The 20,100-nt window shown below is 53.1% G+C and overlaps 2 protein-coding genes across 3 annotated transcripts in view; one reads left to right on the top strand and one right to left on the bottom strand.

Annotated features, from left to right (window-relative positions):
* Window positions 1-20,100, bottom strand: part of RGS5 (regulator of G protein signaling 5) — a 184,534-nt gene that overhangs the window by 160,307 nt on the left and 4,127 nt on the right. Inside the window, exons 2-5 of one of the 2 annotated variants that reach the window (XR_007497528.1) lie at window positions 14,269-14,379; window positions 13,520-13,581; window positions 12,130-12,296; window positions 11,758-12,011 (exon numbers count right to left, since the gene is read on the bottom strand). Coding sequence is in view for 1 of the 2 variants with exons in the window: in XM_049776609.1 (XP_049632566.1) it covers window positions 11,850-12,011; window positions 12,130-12,296; window positions 13,520-13,581; window positions 14,269-14,379 (502 nt within the window). In the remaining variant the exon portion in view is untranslated. Of the gene's footprint in view, window positions 1-10,498; window positions 12,012-12,129; window positions 12,297-13,519; window positions 13,582-14,268; window positions 14,380-20,100 lie in introns of those variants that run through there. The other variant, XM_049776609.1, reaches the window with a different exon arrangement.
* On the top strand, window positions 1,138-5,286 carry RGS4 (regulator of G protein signaling 4). Its single transcript, XM_049776605.1, has 5 exons — window positions 1,138-1,253; window positions 3,336-3,440; window positions 3,532-3,593; window positions 4,008-4,174; window positions 4,661-5,286. The coding sequence occupies exons 1-5, from the start codon at window positions 1,210-1,212 to the stop codon at window positions 4,898-4,900; spliced, it is 618 nt and encodes a 205-aa protein (XP_049632562.1). The 5' UTR covers window positions 1,138-1,209; the 3' UTR covers window positions 4,901-5,286.

The raw sequence follows: 20,100 nt of genomic DNA, 5'->3' as shown, positions 1-20,100 counted from the left end.
ATTATTGGGTGCAGAGTCAGGAGTAACGTTAACCCTGAACACCATTGGGTATAGCCCCCAAACAAACAAATAGGAATCTGGAGATGGTCACAAGAGGAAAGGACAGCTTAGCAGTAGCACAAATGTGCAATTCTGGACATACTGGACACCATCATCCCAATCCCATGTATCACCTAGGACTGGGAGAGACATTGCTGTGGACGGCGGGGATACCAAGAACGCTCACCTTTCTTGTTCACTGTCCGTCTCTTCCATGTCTGTCTCTCCCATTACGCCAGTTCTTTTCCCTCATAATAATACAGGAACAGGGAACCCCCTTTGAGAGGACCAGGATGAGGCCAGCTCATGTCCTCCTTCCTGCTAGTGAAGGCTGAGCCCTGACCTGGACGAGGTGAGGGCCGAGATGAGGGGAAGCAGCAGGAATACAGGGCTGCAGGATTGGCTCCCCTCCCCATCTGGGCTAAAATCTGGCTCCCTATCATCCTCTGGTCCACCCTGCCGGGCAAGTCTGTCAAACACTACTAGAAGGGGGAGGCTGTGTGTGGTTTTGGAAACCATCAGGGAAGACTGGAGGGATTTCCCTGGCATTGCCAGCAGGCAGGCAGCCTGCCAGAGGCTCTAATGCCAATTGCTTTACCAACAGATAATTGTATGGCTGTGAGGGGGCATATTAAAAAAAAAGTTCTTTTCGGGGCCCACAGAGCGATGGCACAGCATCTGAGCATCTCTAGGTGTGGCCCAAAAACCAAAAAACAAACAAACAAAAAAAACCCTTCCTTTTCCTTCATTTTGCATTTAGTAATTCAAGGCCTAAATGGAGCCTGGAGTTTGCATTGCTTTGCTTCTTTTGCAAGTCAGGGGTACCCATCTCCTCTGCTGCATGTCTCAAACCTTGCCTTTCCTCCATCCCTTCTTGCTCTGCGCTGTGCTGTGAGGGTGGGGGGCAAAACCGGAGGTAGGACAGAGGGCGCCTCTGATTGGCTGCATAAATGAACTGAGCTCCTGATTGGCTGCCTGGCTGTGGACGACGCCTCTCATTGGCTCAAGGGCGGGGCAGGGCCTTTGATTGGCTGCTCGGCTCTGGCCAGGCTATAAAAGCCTCCAACCCGGCTGGAGAGGACCAGGAGAGCCGTAATCTGGGAGAAGAAGCGAAGCAAGTCTTTAGCATCATCTTTAGCATCGTCCTCATCCTCTGCTGCCACGAGCAAGATGTGCAAAGGGCTGGCCGGGCTCCCCGCGTCCTGCTTGAGGAGGTGAGCAGAGGGACTGGGTGGGATTCAACGGTCCCTGAAGGGATCCCCAGGGTGACCTGCATGTGTTGCCCGGCTTCCCCTGGGGTACTCTTGGGGACATGGCCGGACGCCTCCCAGGCTCGGGCTTGCACGATGCAGCGGTGTGGTGACCTTGGCTGGGAAGCCGGGTTGCTCCCAAGGGGCTAGGACACCAGGGTTGGCCCAGGGGTGGGGGTGGGGGTCTAGGTAGAAAATTCAGTGTCTGAACGGGACGATTTACCCAGGTGAGGACCCTCTTTTAGCTCGTTTCCGGAGCCCCTGCTAGTTCCCGTAGGCAAGGATCTGTTGTGATTTTTTTTGGGAGGGTGCTGGTGGTGGTGGAGGCTGGATCCAGCCTCTGGTGGTGCTCACTGAAGTCTAGGTCTTCGTGGAAGAAGGGGTTGAGTTACATTGTGGGGTGCCTGGATCGGCGCTGTTATGGGGAGGCACAAACACCCCCCCCCCCCCATCCTCCAGCCTATGTGCGTTTCTTCCCCTGCTGCGGAGTTTTAGTCTGCCCTTCATTTCAGTTCAGCCTCCATCCCCCACCCCCCGGGGGAAGGTAGACACTGTCTGGCAAATTCCTAGGAAGTTTCTTTCTTCCAAATTTGATGAAAGAAAACATCCTGAAAAATAGGCGGCTGCGTCACTGCCCTTTTTTAGTTCTAGTGACCTAGAATTAGAAAGAGCGGGTGAAATGGCTCTGGTTGGTGTGTGGAGAAAACGAAAAAATGAATGAGACAAGATGCTGCAATGCCAGTCTAACAACAGAGACAGCAGTAGGGCACCCTGGGTCCTTCCTGTGGGCTTGACAGCTAACCTGGGGGTTGGTGATGTCCCTTTGTCCCGAATAAGCTGTACCCCAGGATCACTGTTCTCCTGATGCTCCGCACAACAGAGGGGACCTAGGTAGCTCAAGGTCACCGGGATGAGAGATGCAGGTGGCTGGGCGAAGCTCAAACCCAGCCTTCCTGGCTCTCCTAGGGGTCATCCATCTGCATATATATATTTATTATTATTATTATTTTTTTTTTGCTGGTATGACCCTTTGAATAGTTTCAGGTAAAATAGACTTTGGGGTTCATTTTTCCGAGTCTGCCCATGCTGGGACCCTGTGGACCCACTAGTGGGCACAGCGAAAGAGGGTTGGGGACAGGACCTTGGGATACAGCGTCACCTCCTTAGATATGGTCTCTGTGACGCATTCACTTGCTTGCTCACATGTTGTGAGGGTGGTGTACCCTAAAAAATGGCTGAGGAGTGGGGGCAGCATCTAGGGGCCACTGAGGCTGCAAGTGCCAGCTCAGCGTCCATAGGGGGACATTTGTGCCCTTGGATACAGCTGGGTCCGGGGAGAATCTCTTGGGTTTGCTGTCTGCCTGTGACTCTGTGGTTCACCCCCAGCATCTTCTCATTCATGGCTTCCAAGAGCTGGTTTTCTCTGATGATAAATTTTTAGATTTTATAGGAAAAGGGATAGAAACAGAAGGTTTAGGAAGGGCAGTGTTTGTGTGTGTGTGTGTGTGTGTGTGTGTGTGTGTGTGTGTGTGTGTGTGTGTGTGTGTAAGGCTCAGAAAAGGGGTTTCTAGGGTTAGACTGGGGGGGGGGAAGGGCATTGGTACTGCTGAGGACTGTTCCAGTGGAGCAAGGAGGATCTCAATCTCAAGAGCTGCTGGGAAACTGGCCAGCATGGAGATGGGGGGAGGAGGAGGAGGAGGAGGAAGAGGAGGAGGAGGAGGAGGAGGAGGAGGAGGAGGAGGAGGAGGAATAAGTCCCCAGCAAGAGCAGGAGTGTCTGGGAGCACACCCAAGGGCTGGAGAGGGGAGATTTTTTGCACCCTCATGTGTGCGCCATTACAGGCTCTGGACTGTGATCAGACATAGCCCTGTGCTTCTCCTGTGCTCCCAAATTCCCATCCGCTGGGGGCAGGGCAGGTAGTCCCAGCAGGTGACGTCACCCACATTCTGTCCCGTGGTCTGTGGCCTGTGGCCTGGAATTCACTCTGGATTGCCCCAGGGCATGTGCAGGCCTGGCTTTGAGTCTCACTGTCCACTGCCCCCTCAGTGCCAAGGACGTGAAGCATCGACTGGGTTTCCTGCTACACAAGTCGGACTCTGGGGCACCCGGCTCTTCGCTCGGACGCAAGAACAGGACTGTGCTGTGCCCAAGGTGAGGACGAGGGGCAAGAGGGTAGGCAGGGTGCACTGGGCTTCCTTAGCCAGGTGGGCCTGAGAGTGACCGCATGTCCCTGTTCCTTCAGGGTCAATCCCGAGGAGGTGAAGCGGTGGGCGGAGTCCCTGGAAAACCTCATCAGCCATGAATGTGAGTTGGCCCCATCTACACCACAGTCTGCACTTTCCCTCCACTGTCTATTCCATAGTCTGTGCTTTTTCTGCCTCTCCACTGTCTACATCAGTCTGGCTCTCCCTGCCCTCACTCATATGTCTACATCAGGGACATACACTGGGCTCTGAGCACTCAAACCTTCAGCCCTGGGAGTGACTCGGGACACTGAGATGCCCGAATCCAAGTAGAAACAAAGAGGGGTTTTTTATGTTAGACAGAGAAGGCTAGTGAAAGCCTTTTGGGATTCCTGGAAGTTTCTCGGGCATCCTGAAGGTTTCTGGGCATTCCTAGTGAATGCTGGGACTTCCTAGTGGATAGTGGGGGTTCCTAGAGGATTCTGGGTGTGCCTGTGATCTCAGGGATCCTGGAACACTGTTTTTGTTCCCACAGGCGGGCTGGCAGCTTTCAGGGCTTTCTTGCGGTCTGAGTACAGCGAGGAGAACCTGGAGTTCTGGCTGCGCTGCGAGGACTACCGCAAGACCAAGTCAGCCCACAAGCTGGGGCCCCAGGCCCGTAGGATCTACAGTGAATTCATCTCCGTGCAGGCCGCCAAAGAGGTGGGTGCCCTGGCCGAGACGGATGGACTGATAGATGGGATGGGTGGGGCCAGGTCAGGAAGGTCTTGGCTTCCCAAATCACCCCATGTGGACCATCACCCCCTCATCACTGCTGTTTCCCCTGAGGAGTCGCGATGGGTGGGCAGGTGTGAGAAGGAACAGAAGTTGTGAAGCCCTCATCCCCATGTGTCCCCTTATAGCACACGGGGCCCTTCCCTGGCTCACAATGGGCAGAGGATCATGCCTGGCGGTGCTCAGGATTGACTCCTGGTTCTGTGCTCATGGATCACTCCTGAAGGTGGTTGGGGGACCCTCTGGGATGCTAGGGATAGAAACCCAGGTTGCCATGTACAAGCTCCCTGCTGTGCTGTCACTTTGGCTTTGGGGGAGTGGTGGAGGATATATATTTTGCCTCCTTTCTGGGGTGTACAGGGCACCTCTGTGTGACCCCTTAGAGCCTCACCACCACCTCACACCTCCCTCCAGGTCAACTTGGACTCCTGCACCCGGGAGCAGACGAGCCAGAACGTTCTGGAACCCACCATCACCTGCTTCGATGAGGCACAGCGGAAGATCTTCAGCCTGATGAAGAAAGATTCTTACCGCCGCTTCCTCAAGTCCCACTTCTACCTGGATTTCATGGCATCTGCGGCCTGTAGCCCCGAAAAACAGAGGGATGCCAAGCTGGTCAGGGATGGGGGCACATCACTGCCTCTGTGCTCCTGAAATGCCAGGACACTGCCCGAAGGGCTCAGGGCTGCCTCTGCTCCTGGACCCAGCGCCTTCTCCAGCTCTGAGCTCACACCATGCACATCCAATTAGTTTAGTTCATGGTTTGCATCTCAACTCAAGCAAACTCCCAGTTCCTGTCCTGCACCCTTGTGGCCAGTCTCAGGATCCATTTTAGTCCCCCAGTCTGGCTTCGGGTCTGGCAGTGCCACAATGCGCGCTTCCGCCAATGCTCTGTGCTTCAGTGAGGTTGTCACCTGCATGTCCATCAGAGCGCACTGTGCAGAGACCCAAAGTACAGTAACCAACCCAGGCTTGATCCCTAGCATTCTATAGGGTCTCTGAGACCCGCCAGGAGTGATTCCCTGAGTGCAGAGCAGAGTGCAGCCCCTGAGCACTGCCAGGTGTGGCTCTAAAACAACAAGAGCAGGGCTGCAGGATCCCATCCCACTCCATCGCCCATCAAACCTGGGAACCAGCAGGGAAAGGCAGGGCCAGGTCTGGGGGAGCAGGACACAGGGAAGGGCTGGGTCCATCTGTCTGGCTCCCTGGGGGTCACCTCAGAGGCTTTAGGGCCTTCATGTTCCTGACCCCTGAGCAGCTCTGCCTGCCATGTGGCCTCACCCCTATGGGCAGTGTGAGCTGAGTGGGGAGCCTCAAGGCTCCTTCCTCTTCCTGCACCCAGGTGCTCCCCCCTTCTGAGTCACAGCTTGAGCAGTTCCCTGTACACCTGATTCTAGAGCTCCCAGATGAGCTTCTCAGGGGGCCTAGAAGGTTATGAACCCTGGGATGAGGGTGGAGTGAGTTTCTCTCCAGGCTATGAGACTTGATGAGAAAAGTCCTTTCAAAAGGTGGGGCCTTTTTGATAGCACAAGGGTAGGGCGATTGTCTTGCATGAAGCTGACCTGCACAGATCTAACCCTGGGTTAGATCCCCAGTATCCCATAGGCTCCCTCAAGCCTGGCAGGTGTGATTCCTGAGCCCAGAAGCTAGAGTAACTCTGGAGCATCGCTGAGTGTGGCCCAAAAACTAAACCAAAAAAAAAGTCTAAGAAAGAAACCCTTGCAATGGTCCCTCTCTTTGGGCCTCCCAGGCGTGTGTGATACTTGAACATTTCTCCTTGCTCTTATTTATAATGTTTTTTTGTACAGTGTTTATTTTTTTATTACTGTGTTATTTTATACATCGAAGGGTGGCCTGTCTCCTGAACCACTAACGAATAGCCTGTAAGTCTCTTTCTTGGAAGCCCACTGTGTTAGAAGCATGTGTGCATGGACATAGATACATGTGCTCACAGACATGCATGCAGACACATGTACAGAAACATGTACACAGATTTGTGTACATGCCCAGCACATGTACAGCATACATCCATATGTGCATACACAGGCTCAGTCTTCTCCAGACAGTGGCACCCCGGCCCTCTCATGACTGGCTGACGCAGCTGCCAGAGTATGTGTGGGTCTCACTGCTCGACTCCCATTTCACAAGCCCATGTTACTCACCACCACCACCCCCTTTTCTGTTGTACCCAGTTCCCCAATTTTTATCTCACTGATGTTGAGATGAAACTCGTGTGTGTGTCATGGCCTGCTTGGTCCGGACACTGAGGGAATTCTAGGGGTCCCTGCTCAAGGTATGTGCATGGGAATTTGGCAGAAATTAAATCAGAGATTCAGACACTCAGAAGTAAAGTAGCATCTTGTCTCTTTATTCGTGTGTGTGTGTGTGTGTGTGTGTGTGTGTGTGTGTGTACTAGATGATTTTCTGGAATATTCCCTGGCAATGTCTCTGTCCAGGACACCTGCCACAAGGCACCCATAATCCCCCATGGTTCATGAGACTGAAGCCTGTGTAGCCAAAGAGAAAAGGCCCTGGAGGGTGGGGCAATATAAATGCTTCATTCCATCTGCTTCTGTGGCCAATGCTGATTTCAGTGACAGACAAGGGGAGGTGGAATAAAGTATCTGTCTGAGATGACTTGTCCCCTGGGAAGGAAGCTTAAGATGGGGATGAGTCCTAGCATCCCAAATCCTCTCCTGTTTGTAGACTCATGTCCCAAGAAGGGCGCCCAGGGTGCCCTGACTCTCCCCATTACTGTGTCCCATGCCAGGTGGCTCCATGTTCAGACACAAGACTGCTGTTGGCTGGGGCCGGAGAGATAGCATGGAGGTAAGGCGTTTGCCTCTCATGCAAAAGGTCATCGGTTCGAATCCCGGCGTCCCATATGGTCCCCTGTGCTTGCCAGGAGTGACTTCTGAGCATGGAGTCAGGAGTAACTCCTGAGCACTGCCGGGTGAGACCCAAAAAAGCAAAAAAAAAAAAAAAAGACTGCTGTTGGGGTGTAGGGCTTCGTGGACTCCACTCTGCTGTGCTTCCTGGCACTACACGATTCCCAGAGCACTTGGTACAGCTCCAAACCCAGAGAACACGTGGTCACCTTGCTTTGTTTAGAGCTGGGGGAGGCCCAAGGGATTGGTGAGCCCCAGATGGATGAAGCAACTGTCTGGTCTCAGTCCTGTTTCTCCCGAGGGGTGATGACCATGGACCCCGTTAAAGGGACACTGACCTCCAATTGGGGCTTGTAGAGCTGAGCAAACCGCAGAGTGGAGCGTGGGAATAGGGGGCCTCCAGGCCTCTAGAGGAAGCTGGACAGAAGAGTGTCCAACGCTGAAGGAGCAGGAAGTGTTAGATTCCCAGCCAGGTCTGGCCTAGGACAGGTCTCCTGGGGACAGTGGGGTAGCCGAGCCTGTCTGGGGCCTGAGCCTGAGTCCCTGTGTCCTGTCGCCACCATGGGATTTGGCCGGGGGGGGGGGGGGGGGAGGAGAAGAATCCCAGGGAAACCTGCAGAAGAGGCAGAGAGCAGGATGGAAAATATCCTAAAAATAAGCCAGGGTAGCTGGCACCACTCAGTGTGGAGGAAAGAAATTGTGGATTGTGGGTGCAGGTCATATCATAGTGCATCCATGCGCAGGGCTCACTGGTTGGGTGGTTAAGTGTCAGGCCAGGCCTTTTAGAAAGTGTCTATTCTTGTGATTATCTGTGTCTCTATGTGACTGTACTTCTGTTTAAGACTGGCAGTGAAGTATATGGAGAAATCCTGAGTTCTGGGGCTGGAGCAATAGCACAGTGGGTGTTTGCCTACAGGTTTGACCCAGGTTTGATTCTCGGCATCCCAAGCCTACCTGAGTGATTCTTGGTGAAAACCAGGAGTAACCCCTGAGCACCATCAGGTGTGGCCCCTAAAACAAAACAAAAGCAATCCTGGCTGCTAACATCTGAGTCTGTTGGTTCCCATGTGGGATGCTGGAATCCACAGGTCTGGATGGCACAAACAGGTGGCATATGGCTTGGTCCCCGAGTAGCTGTCTCTGACTCAAGCAGTGAAAAGCGGCCCTTAGGGCCTATCCTGAACTCTGTAAGGCCAGCTGTGTAGATGGGTGCCAGCTCCACAGTTCCCACCTACTCTGGGCTGCGACCCCTTGGAAACCCATCACACAAGGTAGCATTTCGTGGTGGTGGGGGCATGTTCCAGATACAAGAGATACTAAGCCTGAGAGATGCAGCAAGAGACACAGGTTTAATGACGTCATACAAGTGACAGTGGTTCAGGTAATGGATTCGGGGTGTGAAGCGTATGCTGCACAATGCTCGGAGGGTAAGCACCATCGTTCCCACCCGGAGGTGCCGAAGGGGCTCTGGTCCCAGCCCTGAGAGCCCTTCCCATGGCATCTCTCGAGGAACACTCGACTGGCAACACATTAGGAGATTCTCCTCCATTCTTAGACTCCTCATTTTTAGACTCCTGGGCACTGGTCAGCTTCTGGCCTGAGGATCACGGTGGATTTTCTCCAGGGAGAACCTGTGGATTATGTACCCAAACCCCCTGAGCCTGCCCCTATATAGGAAGTGTCCACACACCAGCCTTGCCCCTGCCATTAGGTCAGATGACCCCTCCTCATTAGCTGTCACCCGGACTGCCCCCCAACACCTTATAACTCAGTGGGATTGGGGCTGGCAGTGAATTTCAGGTGCAGGTTTTGCTCCCCCATGCCTGGCTCTTCTGCAGCCACTCAGAGGGACACTCTGAGACACTACTCTTCTCTGGGGGATGGGAAGACAGGGTTGGGCAGTGAGCAGATTGCCAATGTGCTTGTTAGTTCTGTGGGTCAGAAGGCTCTTTGGGAGAGCAGAAGAGTGTGAGTGTAAGTATGTGAGTGAGAATGAGAACATGTGTGTGTGTGTGTGTGTGTGTTTGTGTGTGCACGCGCATGCAGGAATTATGACTTTCAGGACTGCCCAGAGTCCCTCTAGAGTGGATCACTGGTCTTTGTTCATGTCAACTTAGACTCCAAGCACAAAAGCCGACCCCTAACAGCCTCAACCCCAGCCAGAGAAGCTGTGGGTCTGAGCCGCTCCTCTCCTGGCCTGGTCTGCATCCTGCTTTCCCCTGCCACACACTGGTTCTCCTGGACCTACCTACCTGACCATCTCTTAGAACAAAATCGCTGGGTCCTTGCTCAGGGAGGCAGGCAGGTCAAAGGTAAGTGAGAAACAAAGACGTTTTTTGGCCTGGGAAGCTCAACGTTTTTTTTTTTCTGACTTCTCAGATTGAAAATTGTATTTTCTGTTACTATAGAGACACCTAATAACATACTTATTTTGGGAGGAGGTTGCTTGTTTATTGCCCTCCCTTACTTCCTTTTCTAACTTTAAAACCACTTGTAAAATCTGTCAAAGGCATTTTCTGGAATGAGAAGCGTGGCTACTCTCTTTGTCCAGCCCCCACTGTCGCTGTTCACTCCTTCATTCGCTTGTCAGCTGGATCTAATGTGTGGATGAGAGTGAAGGTTGGGGTATGGCAGAGACTGAGAATGTGACCTGTGCCCTGGGGTATGACTAAGCCACCTCCTGAGATATGAATAAGCCCTCAAGATTTTTGGGTTTTTTGTTTGTTTGTTTGTTTTTGTGGGGGGGGGGGGAGTTTGGGCCACACCTGGTGATGCTCAGGGATTATTCCTGGCTATGAGCTCAGAAATTGCTCCTGACTTGGGGGGCCATATGAGATGCTGGGGATCTAACTGAGGTTTGTCCTGCATCAGCCACGTGCAAGGCAAATACCCTACCGCTGCACTATTGCTCTGGCCCTGGCCCTCAAGTATAAAGGGCAACATGTCCATGGCCTCTGGGGTTTGGTTCTTAAAACATAGGGTGCTCTTCACTGCCCTGGCCAATCTTCCCCTACATCCCTGCATTGTGTCAGTGTGGCTGGTCCCTGGAGTCTGCCATGGGGTCTGCCATGGGATCCCCTCCAAGTTGGGCCTGTCTAGCCAGTTAGCATAAAGTTTTCAGAGTTTTGAAACCTTAATAAACATGGCCACAGGCCCCATCTCTCGGACCCCATTTCCCAACGTGGGGAACTGGGAGCCCTGAAAATGACCCCAGGTAAGTCAAAACCCACCCAGCCACTGTCGTGGGCAATCCGAGCAGAGTGGGTGTTTGCCCGAAGGGAGTGAGGAGACTCAGTTCCAAGCACGGGCATAGCTGGTGGCCAAGAGGGGCAGGGAGTGAGGGCACAGAACTGGACACAAACTGTCACCGTCAAGGAGACATTTTATTCATCCTCGAACAGCCGCTGAGTCTCCTTGTTGGAGTAACCCACCATCTTGTGAGCCCCCCTCATGCCTATACAGTGATTCTATGATTCAGTTGTACAAATTGTGAGATTTGTCTAGAACTAGATTATGCAGATCATGAGTTACTTCTGCTACATATGAAAAAACTATTTTTTTCTGGTCAGACTTGTAATAATGCAGTACAGGATTAAAGCTTGGATTTGCTAAGTAATACCTGCTAAATAATCCATGAGCTGGGGGAGCGCCCAATAATGTGTATAAATGTGTATTATATTTTTCACTTTGAGTAAAATAATTCTGTGGATGAAGAGCAGAGCAGGAGGGAAGCTGGGGTGAGGGTGGAGGTGGGATGGCCTAAAGACCCACATAATTTCGTAGGAATTCTGCCCAGGGCAAGTTAATTTCCTGGAGCTAATGGGGTACATGGAATCTCATCATCATCACCATCATCATCATCATCATCATCATTAACACCATTTCCTAAGCCAGCTGACGGCCTCCAAGAAATAATTGGAATTCTTTGCTTGGCTTTCCCAATCTCAGTGCTAGGTCCCCAGAGGTCAGCCCTGGGCAGCCGCCCCAACCAGCAACTCAACTTCTCCAGGATCAGAGCTTAACAATGGGGGCTTTAAGGGCACATAACATAACATGAAGACGAGTGGGGGTATACTCCAAGCATGCCGAGGGGCGCAGACCCACGTTTTAGGAACCACCAGGTAGCTGTGTTACCACAGAACCTGAAATCCAAATTGGGCAAGGAGGGTGAAATGTGGGAAGAATCTATCCAACTGCCTTTCTGACCCATCCATCAGACTGCACCTCTAAAGAGTGGCAGTTGGGTGGGGGGGTGATGCTTTGCATCTCAACCCCGATCTCCCACTAGACATGGGGCCACTCTGGGCATCATGGAACAGTGTTTTAGGCAACTTTTCTGTTTGGAAAAAGAAACTGTGGCCACCTATGAAAACTCCCCATTTTTCACACCTGCAATGAAATCAGAACTGAGACACATGAACTCAATGTATCAGAAACACTGATATCCACAGGGTGGGGCGGGGGAGGTTGGCCCTTTCTAGAACAATCCCCTGGAGGCCCAGGAACTACAACCAAGGAACGTTCCATGGCTCCAACTCATCCCAACCGGCAGAATTTTCCCTGACAAAGGCAGGCCAGGAGGGTGGGAAGGAGGGACTTGGAGAAGGAATGGGAGGAAGAGAGAGAAAAAGTGATTCTTTTTGGGCACTCCTGTAGGGCAGGGCGATTGGGTTTAGTGGCGGCAGTGGCAGGGGAGGACTCAGGCCCTGACTGTGTTACTTGAGCAGATCCTGGTAGAAGTAGGAGCGCAGGTAGCGTGGCAGCGAGTCCTTCTCCATTAGGGCGTGGATACGTTTCTGCGCCACATCAAAGCTGGTTATCGAAGGCTCCACCAGGTTCTTCATGGTGAGGCCCTTGGTGAAGTGGTCGATATTGACCTAGGGTGTCAGGAGAAAGGGGTGCAGCTCAGCTCTGGGCTCCAAGGGTGGGGAGTGTTAACCCAGTGTGGCCGCACAGCCCCCTGCCTGCCCTGTCTTGATTGCCAATGGTACCCACCTCTCTTGGGGCCTCAGCACGGATAAACTCCTCGTAGATGCGCCGGGCCTTCTGGGCCCTCTTGGGAGCACTCTGAGTCCTCTTGTAATCCTCACATGCCACCCAGAACTCCAGATTCTCCTCACTGAATTCCGACTTCAGGAAGCTGCGGAAACTGGCCAGTCCATCTGGCAAGGGGAAGATGGGGTTGAGGCAGGGTGGCCACACCTCTCACCGCAGCCCCCAACTAGGGAGCTGACCCACAAAGCTGAGGCTTGGAGGCTGTTCTCTCTGGCCTCTTTCTTGAGCACCCTGGGACTGAGGTCCCCAGAGCACATTGGGTCTGAGCCCACTGGCGTCCAGGGAAGATGAACTGGAGTCAGGAGCTTATGTCTTTTTTTCTCCCTGAGCAGACATCAGGCCATGCTGTGGGCACTGGGGCCATGTTAGGGCATGTCAAAGGGAGACTGGGGGACCCCTCAGCACCTCCTGCTCTCTATCTCCCTGGGGTTCCTGTTGCATTTAGGGGGCACTGCCTGAGGTTTGGTGTCTCTGAAGAGTGTCTGTAGAGTTTCTCAGCCAGTGGGGATTGCAAGCTTTGAGGAAGGGTCAAGAGGACTAAGCCTGCTGGGAACTAGTTGGGCCCTTCCCAGAAACTCTGAATCCCCATTCTCATAAGCTCAGCTCTGCCTGGGTCTGACTCACCCTCTGTTTTCCATTCAGGGCCCACATGGATCCCAGACCCCAGAGCTGTCAGTGTTCCTGGGCAGGGTGAGAGGCCAATGGGTTCATGGGGGGATGCTGCTGACAGCAGCTAGAACCTGGAAGGTCTTGGAGTTGCCCTCTGCCTACTCTGCTCCCCTGTTTCTGCCCCCACACCAGGCACTCAGCTGACCAGATTCTTGTCCCCTCCTCACCACCCAGCCCAGCCTCCAACTCACAGTGAGTCAGGGGGCTTTTCTCAGGGAACTGGTGGGGATTCCCAAGTAGCATCCAGGAGTCTCAAACTGTGATGCTCAGCCGGGCTGGGGCTTGAGCAGGGGCCAAGGGTCAGAACAGCTCAGGTGCTGGATGTGCTTGGGTCCATGAGCACCCTCCTACAGGACCCCCTCATGATCTTTCCTCACCCTTACCCTAGTCTAAAGGCTTTTACATCTCTTTGCCATTTTTATTTGTTTTTTGTTTGTTTGTTTGTTTGTTTGAAGGCTACACTGGGCTGTGCTCAGGGCTCACTCCTGACCCCATGTTGAGGGTCACTCTGGCTCTGTACTTAGGGGACCAGGCAGTACAGGAACAGAGCCTGAATCCTCCCCTCCAGCATGCAAAGTCTACTCTCTGCCCCACAGTGTCTCCTGGCCCTAAGAGGAGTCACCCCCCCCCCCGCCTTTCCAGTAGGGATGAGCCCACTCACAGCTGTTGTGCAGGACCTTGTCCAGTGAGTCACGCCACTGCAGGACCTCGTCAGGAGATGGCCTGCAGGAAGGGGAAGGGGCACATGAGACAGAGCCGCCCCCACCTCACTTCTCTGACTGTGCCCCTAAGTCTTTGGGGTACAGATTGAGAAGGTGGGGTCATCCTGTCTGTGCTATTGGGGCTAGGGGGAGTTTCGGGGCATCAGAGCTAGGTTTCTGCTGCCACTCCAAGTGCCCACTGTCGGGGTGGGGAAGGGATAGCTGTCTGTTTCTGAAACATTCTCTGGGCTGGTGTCACATGGGCTCACTGTGGGGTCCCAGCCAGCATGAACCTGCCCAAAGGGAGGCTGAACTGGTGGGGTCCGGGAACAAACCATGTCATTATCAACTGATCAATTAATGGATTTTTTTTTTTTTTTGGGTTTTGAGCCCTGGTGATGCTAAGGGGTTACTCCTGGCTATGCACTCAGAAATTGCTGCTGGCTTGGGGAACCATATGGGACTCTGGGGGATTGAACTGCAGCCCATCCTAGGTTAACACATGCAAGGCAAATGCCTTATCGCTTGTGCCACCGCTCTGCCCCTAATTAATGGATCTTGATTGATTAGGGTATCATGCCTGGTGTGGCCATCTCTGGACTTAGCAACCCCAGATTGTAGAAGGATCATTTGGGGCTCAGTGAATCTTCATGGGCTACAGGGTGGGGCTGCTTGGTCCCAATATATGGGACCCACATTCGTGACTCACTTCTGGGCCTTGGCAGGCTTGTCCAACTTCTCATTGTAGGGGATGACCAGCTCGGGGGCTGCCTCCGGCTTCTGCAGCAGTGTTCCCAACTTGATCTTGATCTCCTTGGCCCTGTGGGCAGAGATGGAAGGGATGGGGCTAATGATGTGGCTCTCAGGCACAGGCTCTGGTCAGGTCCACCAGCACAGGCCCCTAACAGTAAACAGGAGGGTTCTCAGGGGCCCCCACAGAGATGATCTGGCAGATCTGAAGCACCTAGAAGCCCAGATCTCAATCTCCCTAGTTCATTGTGAAACATCCAGTGTCTAGGCCCTGTCCTTTGGGCTCCCTGTGTAGCACTGAGTCCACCTGGAATAATGAACAAGTTTTAAGATCCATCTGACATGTTGATTAAGGGGCTGGCAACTCTGTGCAAGGACCCAAGGCCATGTGTGGCTGGGCAGACGATGCTTTGTAGGGAGTACAAGGTGCAAAGCCTTAACACTTAACCTTAACACTGGACTTTTCCATCTCCCAGACCTGTCCAAGCTTACTGGCCTGGAGGCATGGAGAGTGGAAGCTGAGGCTACGTGACCCACACCTTGCCCAACACAATGAGCAGTTTCCACTGTCCACAGGCCCTATCTGCGGAGGTACAATGAATCCAAGTTCCTTGGTAGAAATGTCACATTGTTGGGGGCTCCCTGGATGGGGACTCCCTTGCCTGCAGGCCTTCGAAGTCTCAGCCCTTTGCCTCTGGCCCAGCATGGGTAGGGAATAGGCATTGATCCTTGGGAGACAATCACTTTCCCCCGGCCTCCCTGTGCCCAATTCCAAAACCCAACTCCCTCAGCAGGACCCAAGGTTGAGCCCATATCACATCCCTCCTCTCCATGCAGGCCTCCTAACACTGGGGGTGGGGGGGGTGGCGCCTGGTGGTGCTCAGCAACCCACTGGCACTCAGAAACATTTGCCCACATGGGCTAAAAATATCTCGCCTGGCATGTGTGCCCGTGGGGACCCGCTGGCGTTTACTCTGTCTTCAATGCTGCCCTATTCCCCCAGTCTTAAAACAGCAGGTACGTGAGTTCGCACTGGGGCCAGATGGGCCTTTGCAGCCTCCTTCACTCCTTCCTCATTAGCCCCATAGGAAAGACCATGAGCCCCATTAAACAGGCACCAAGAATGGCATTAGTAATGGTAGGAGTCAGGAAGCAAAGGTCAGGGTGGCCCCTGGGGTACCCCCTGCTCTCGGCAAACTGGCCTCCTCACCGTGCCCAGGCAGTCTGAGGGTCCCTTCAGTATCTGTGTTCCTGATTTACTCAGAATTAGTCACTCAATTGAGTTTTCGCTCTTTTTGAGTCTGTCCTTCCCCCACAAGCTTGAGGCTGGAAAGTGGGGGTAGGTGGCGCTCAGGGCAGGGAGGGGGCTTGGGTGTCCCCAAGGACTGAGACAGATGGAACTGGGGTCCCCCCACCTGACTGCAACTGTCTGGAGTTCTAGAAACCAGAGCTACCGAAACAGCTCATCTTCTTCTTCTTCTTCTTCTTCTTCTTCTTCTTCTTCTTCTTCTTCTTCTTCTTCTTCTTCTTCTTCTTCTTCTTCTTCTTCTTCCTCCTCCTCCTCCTCCTCCTCCTCCTCCTCCTCCTCCTCCTCCTCCTCCTCCTCCTCCTCCTCCTCCTCCTCCTCCTCCTCCTCCTCCTCCTCCTCCTCCTCCTCCTTCTTCTTCTTCTTCTTCTTCTTTTTCTTTATTTTTTTTTAAACCAACAGCTCATCTTCTGAGGCCCAGGGAAGGGGGGCGGGTGGCCTTCCCTTTCAATCGCCTGGCACTGCACTTGGCTTGTACTTGGCAGGATACTTGCTTCCTTCTGCAGCTTCTAACTGAGACACCAGTCTTCCAGCCCACCTGGTCCCAGTCCCAGATTTAGACACACTCCCACAAAAACTACCCCCACATGCTACTAACAATTACTGCACACACCAATACCTACATTCTACCTCCCTGCAGAGTTGGAAGAACACTCAGTTTATATTCATCGTAAATTGGGGTCCTTGGAAGGGGCATGGGGTGGGGGGGTTTTGGGGGGAATAGCTGTGACTGTCTCCCTCCACTGGCTGTCACGGAGCACTACATCCAGGGGCACAGACCCGCTTCCATTTTCTGTCTTTTTCCTCTTGCCATTTATGCTTCTCTCTCTGAGCTCTGTTCTGCTCACCTCTCCTGGGCTTCATATTTGTCCAAGGCATAGAGGGAGATGTATGCCTGTTTGTTGTGGAACCCGAGTTTTAGGGGGGTTGGTTTGCAGGCTGCAGGACAAATGCGGGTGCTGGGAGCACTTTCAAAGAGATGCTGTTCCTTTTGCAGGAAGAGAATGTTCCCTCCAAGATCCCCTCAAGAGCTCCCATGTTTGAGGTTTCACACCTCCCTTCAACCTCCCCTCAAGAGAAGGCAGGAAAGAGATGGAAAAACTGGAGGCCAAACAAGAGTGCAGACCCATCAAGCTCTCTATCCTGTAAAAATACACTGGGAAGTAACTGAACCTCGCTTGACGTCAAATGCAGCCCAGTGAGGGGGAAGATACGTCCCAGTGTATTCAGGATGTGACAAGGCCCCACCCTCCCTTTGTTCTAAATAAAGGCATCTGGGGGCTGTGGTGGGCTGAGGAATGTGGAATGTGGAAGGAGGGGACATGGATTGGGTGGTCCACAGCAAGCAGTGGCAGGGGGTGGGTTGTCCTCTCCCTTTCTCTTCTCACATCATGGTCCTCCAGAAAAAAAAAAAACCGATTTGAGCGGAAACTGGTTTGCAGAGACAAATCATATCTGTTCAGAATCCATGGTCACAAATGTCAGGGGCTCTGGGGTGCTGGCTGGACTCTAGTGCCAAAAGGTCGAAGAGAGAAGGAATCAGGAACAGGAGAAGGCCTTCCCCAAAGAGGCACCTGTCATTTTCAGAGAAGAGGGAGAGGGAAATAAGAAGCCAACAACACTCCAGATCAGATAAGTCTCTAGAAGGAATGTTCTGGGCAAAAGAATCAGAGTTACCAATAACAGTGGGCTAGGGCCTCTTCCCATCATCCAAACAGCTGCTGATTGTATCATGTGCCTCAGAGAAGGCACTTCCCTCCTTCTGGAAGATTCAGGGTGACAGAGACTGGGGTTTGTGTGGTCTGTGATGCACAGTGCTCTGATTGGAAGTATCTCTCTGTGGGGCTCTGCACAGAGCAGCTTCCAGGCCTTGGTTTTCCTATTTTTCTCTCTGAGCAAGTAAGGTAGCAGACATGGAGGAAGAGGGGAAAGGGGAGATTGGGTTGGATCCACTAGCTCCATCCTGTCTGCTGTGAAAGCCACAAGTCTAAGGCCCAGGATGCACAGTGTTGGGACCACCGTGGACTTGCCCAGGCTTGGGACCTAGGAAGGAAGGAAGAAACCCTGTTTCTCCAAACACCGGCTGCTCCTAGGCCCTAGATTCCCATGAAAAGGGGCACTTTTCCCCATGCTGTGGAGCAGGCGGAAAGAGACGGGGCCAGGACGAGGCAGACAGGGCAGGGGTTATGATCTCCCTCGGACCTTCCACTCCCCATCTCAGTCAACATTTTGCTGGCAAGATGTCCACAGACTCTTCGGAGAGCAGGACTGTGGAGTGGGAAAATGGCCTTGGGGTGGCGGAAGATAGAAATGTCGCCGCTATTTCGGGTGACGGCAGTGGAGGGGTCAGGAGGCAGCCCCCACGGGAGTATCTCTCCGTGGGGCTCTCTGCACAGAGTAGCTTCCGGGCCTTGGTTTTTCTACTTTTCTTTCTGAGCAAGGAAGGTAGCAGACACAGAGGAGGAGGGGAAAGGGAAGAGAGGCAGACTGGACTTGCTTCGAGCTCCATCCTGTTTGCTGTGACAACCACAAGACTAAGGCCTAGGATGCAGCAAGGTATCCAAGCCCTTGCTCAAGGCATGTGCACTCGATTCTCTCATCCAACCATTTATTCCCTCATCCAACAAGAGCATGTGTAACGACTCCCTCGACCAATAAGAGCATGTGCATTCAACTCAATCAAGCCTTCATTCCCCCATCCAATCAGAGCTTGTGCACTCAACTCTCTCAACCACCATTCAATCCCTCACCAACCAGAGCACAGGAACTCAACTCCCTTGGCCAATCAGTCTTCGTATTACTCACTCCACAATCACTCAGAGCACGTATGTCCACATGGAATCTGGTCAAGAGGAAAGGAGGGGTCGGTGTTTGTTGGAATAATTGGAGTGAAGCTCAAACATCTATTCCCTCCCCTCAACAAGATAGAACAGCCTCTCGCCCTCTGACTTTTGGGTTTCCAGGACCATCTCTCAAAGGACTCTTGCCTTTATCTCTAAATTCACTGACTCCCCAAGAACTGAATGGCAGGAGCTAGAGCGATAGCACAGCAGGGAGGGCGCTTGTCCTGCAGGCACCAACCTGGGTTCAATCTCTGGCATCCCAGAGAGTCTGACTGCCTGAGCACCGCCAGGAGTGATTCCCTGAGTGGAGAGCTAGGAGTAAGTGCTTAGCACTGCTGGGTATACCCCCATAACAAAAACAAAACAAAGCAAAATAACTGAAGTGTCCCCATGGTGGGGGAACCACATGTGGGGGGTACCTATCTGAAAGACTAAATTTTTCCCTCCATGTAGCCCCATCTGCTGCTCACTCCCGCCCTGCATGAGATGTGCCTATGGCCCCTAGATGCATCCTATCTGCAAAGAGAAAGATGAGTTTCAAAGACCTTGAGGGGGTGTCCCAAGCGCAGAAATGCACAGGCAGGCGTGTGGGGGGGGGGGGCTTGCTCAGTTTCTGGGCTGTGAGCCTGGGCTCAGCCCAGTGTCCCGTCCCAAGGGCAGTGGTAAAACAAATGTCTCCTTAAAGACTGCCTGGGTCACGAAGACCTTCAGAAAGCCAGTGCCCTGGGAGAGTAAATATTTGTGGCTGCTATTGTCTGGCAAGGACGACCCTGAGACCTCACAGGGGAGCTGTGGGCACCAACCCACTGCCTGTCCCAGGAAGAAATATTCTGCAATAGAGATGGAGATAGAACTCAGAGGTTCTAGTTTCCCAGTGTGCTTGGCTCCACTTTCAAGAGCCCAACACACCCCAGCTGGGGCCTATTTTATGGAACCTGAGGGAAATAACTGTTGAAGGGGAGAGGACGTGTCCTGAGGCACAGTGTCCCCCTGTGGCCCAGACTTTGACACAGGACAGACCCAGCCTGGCCCCACTCCAGGGACTGTCATTGCCAACAGCTGTCGATACTCTGCAGCCCTGCTGGGCTCTGTGGCCACTAATTAGTTAATGAGCGAGCAACTACGTGGCTAATGACCACTCGGCTCTGGCCTCGCCATCTGTGCCCTAGCCCCCCACCCCCAGATCTCTTATCTGCCAGAAGGGACAAAGGTTAAGCGGTTCCAGAGGTTGGAAGTCAGAGGATGGTTAATTAAGACCCAGCAGATCTGCATGCCTCAAGGGAAACCCGCATTTGGGGGGGGGGGCTGGGGGGATTTGGAGACAGCCACAAACCCTGAGACAGGCCATCTGGGATAACAGGCGTTTAGATAAGGGTGCTGAGCTAGACCCCATCGTTGACCTTGTCCTGGGTCCCACGGTCCTGGGGACCTGGTGTCCCCTGCACCCCTTACTGGGAGCACCACAAAGGCTCTGTTTCTGATGGACCATTGAGGGGCTTTCTCAACTTCCTCATACCCAGGGACAAGTGGTAGTATGAAAAAAGGGAACTTGATGGAAACAGCCTTCTGATCACCTGTGCAAGCCCCAAGCTCCTCAGGTGCCAATGTGGGGTTTGGTTTCCCAGGAAGCTGAGAGCTCCCT

This window comes from Suncus etruscus, chromosome 7 (genome assembly GCF_024139225.1).
Source record: "Suncus etruscus isolate mSunEtr1 chromosome 7, mSunEtr1.pri.cur, whole genome shotgun sequence".
Classification (NCBI taxonomy): Eukaryota; Metazoa; Chordata; class Mammalia; order Eulipotyphla; family Soricidae; genus Suncus; species Suncus etruscus.
This window is presented reverse-complemented; position numbering and strand designations above follow the sequence as displayed.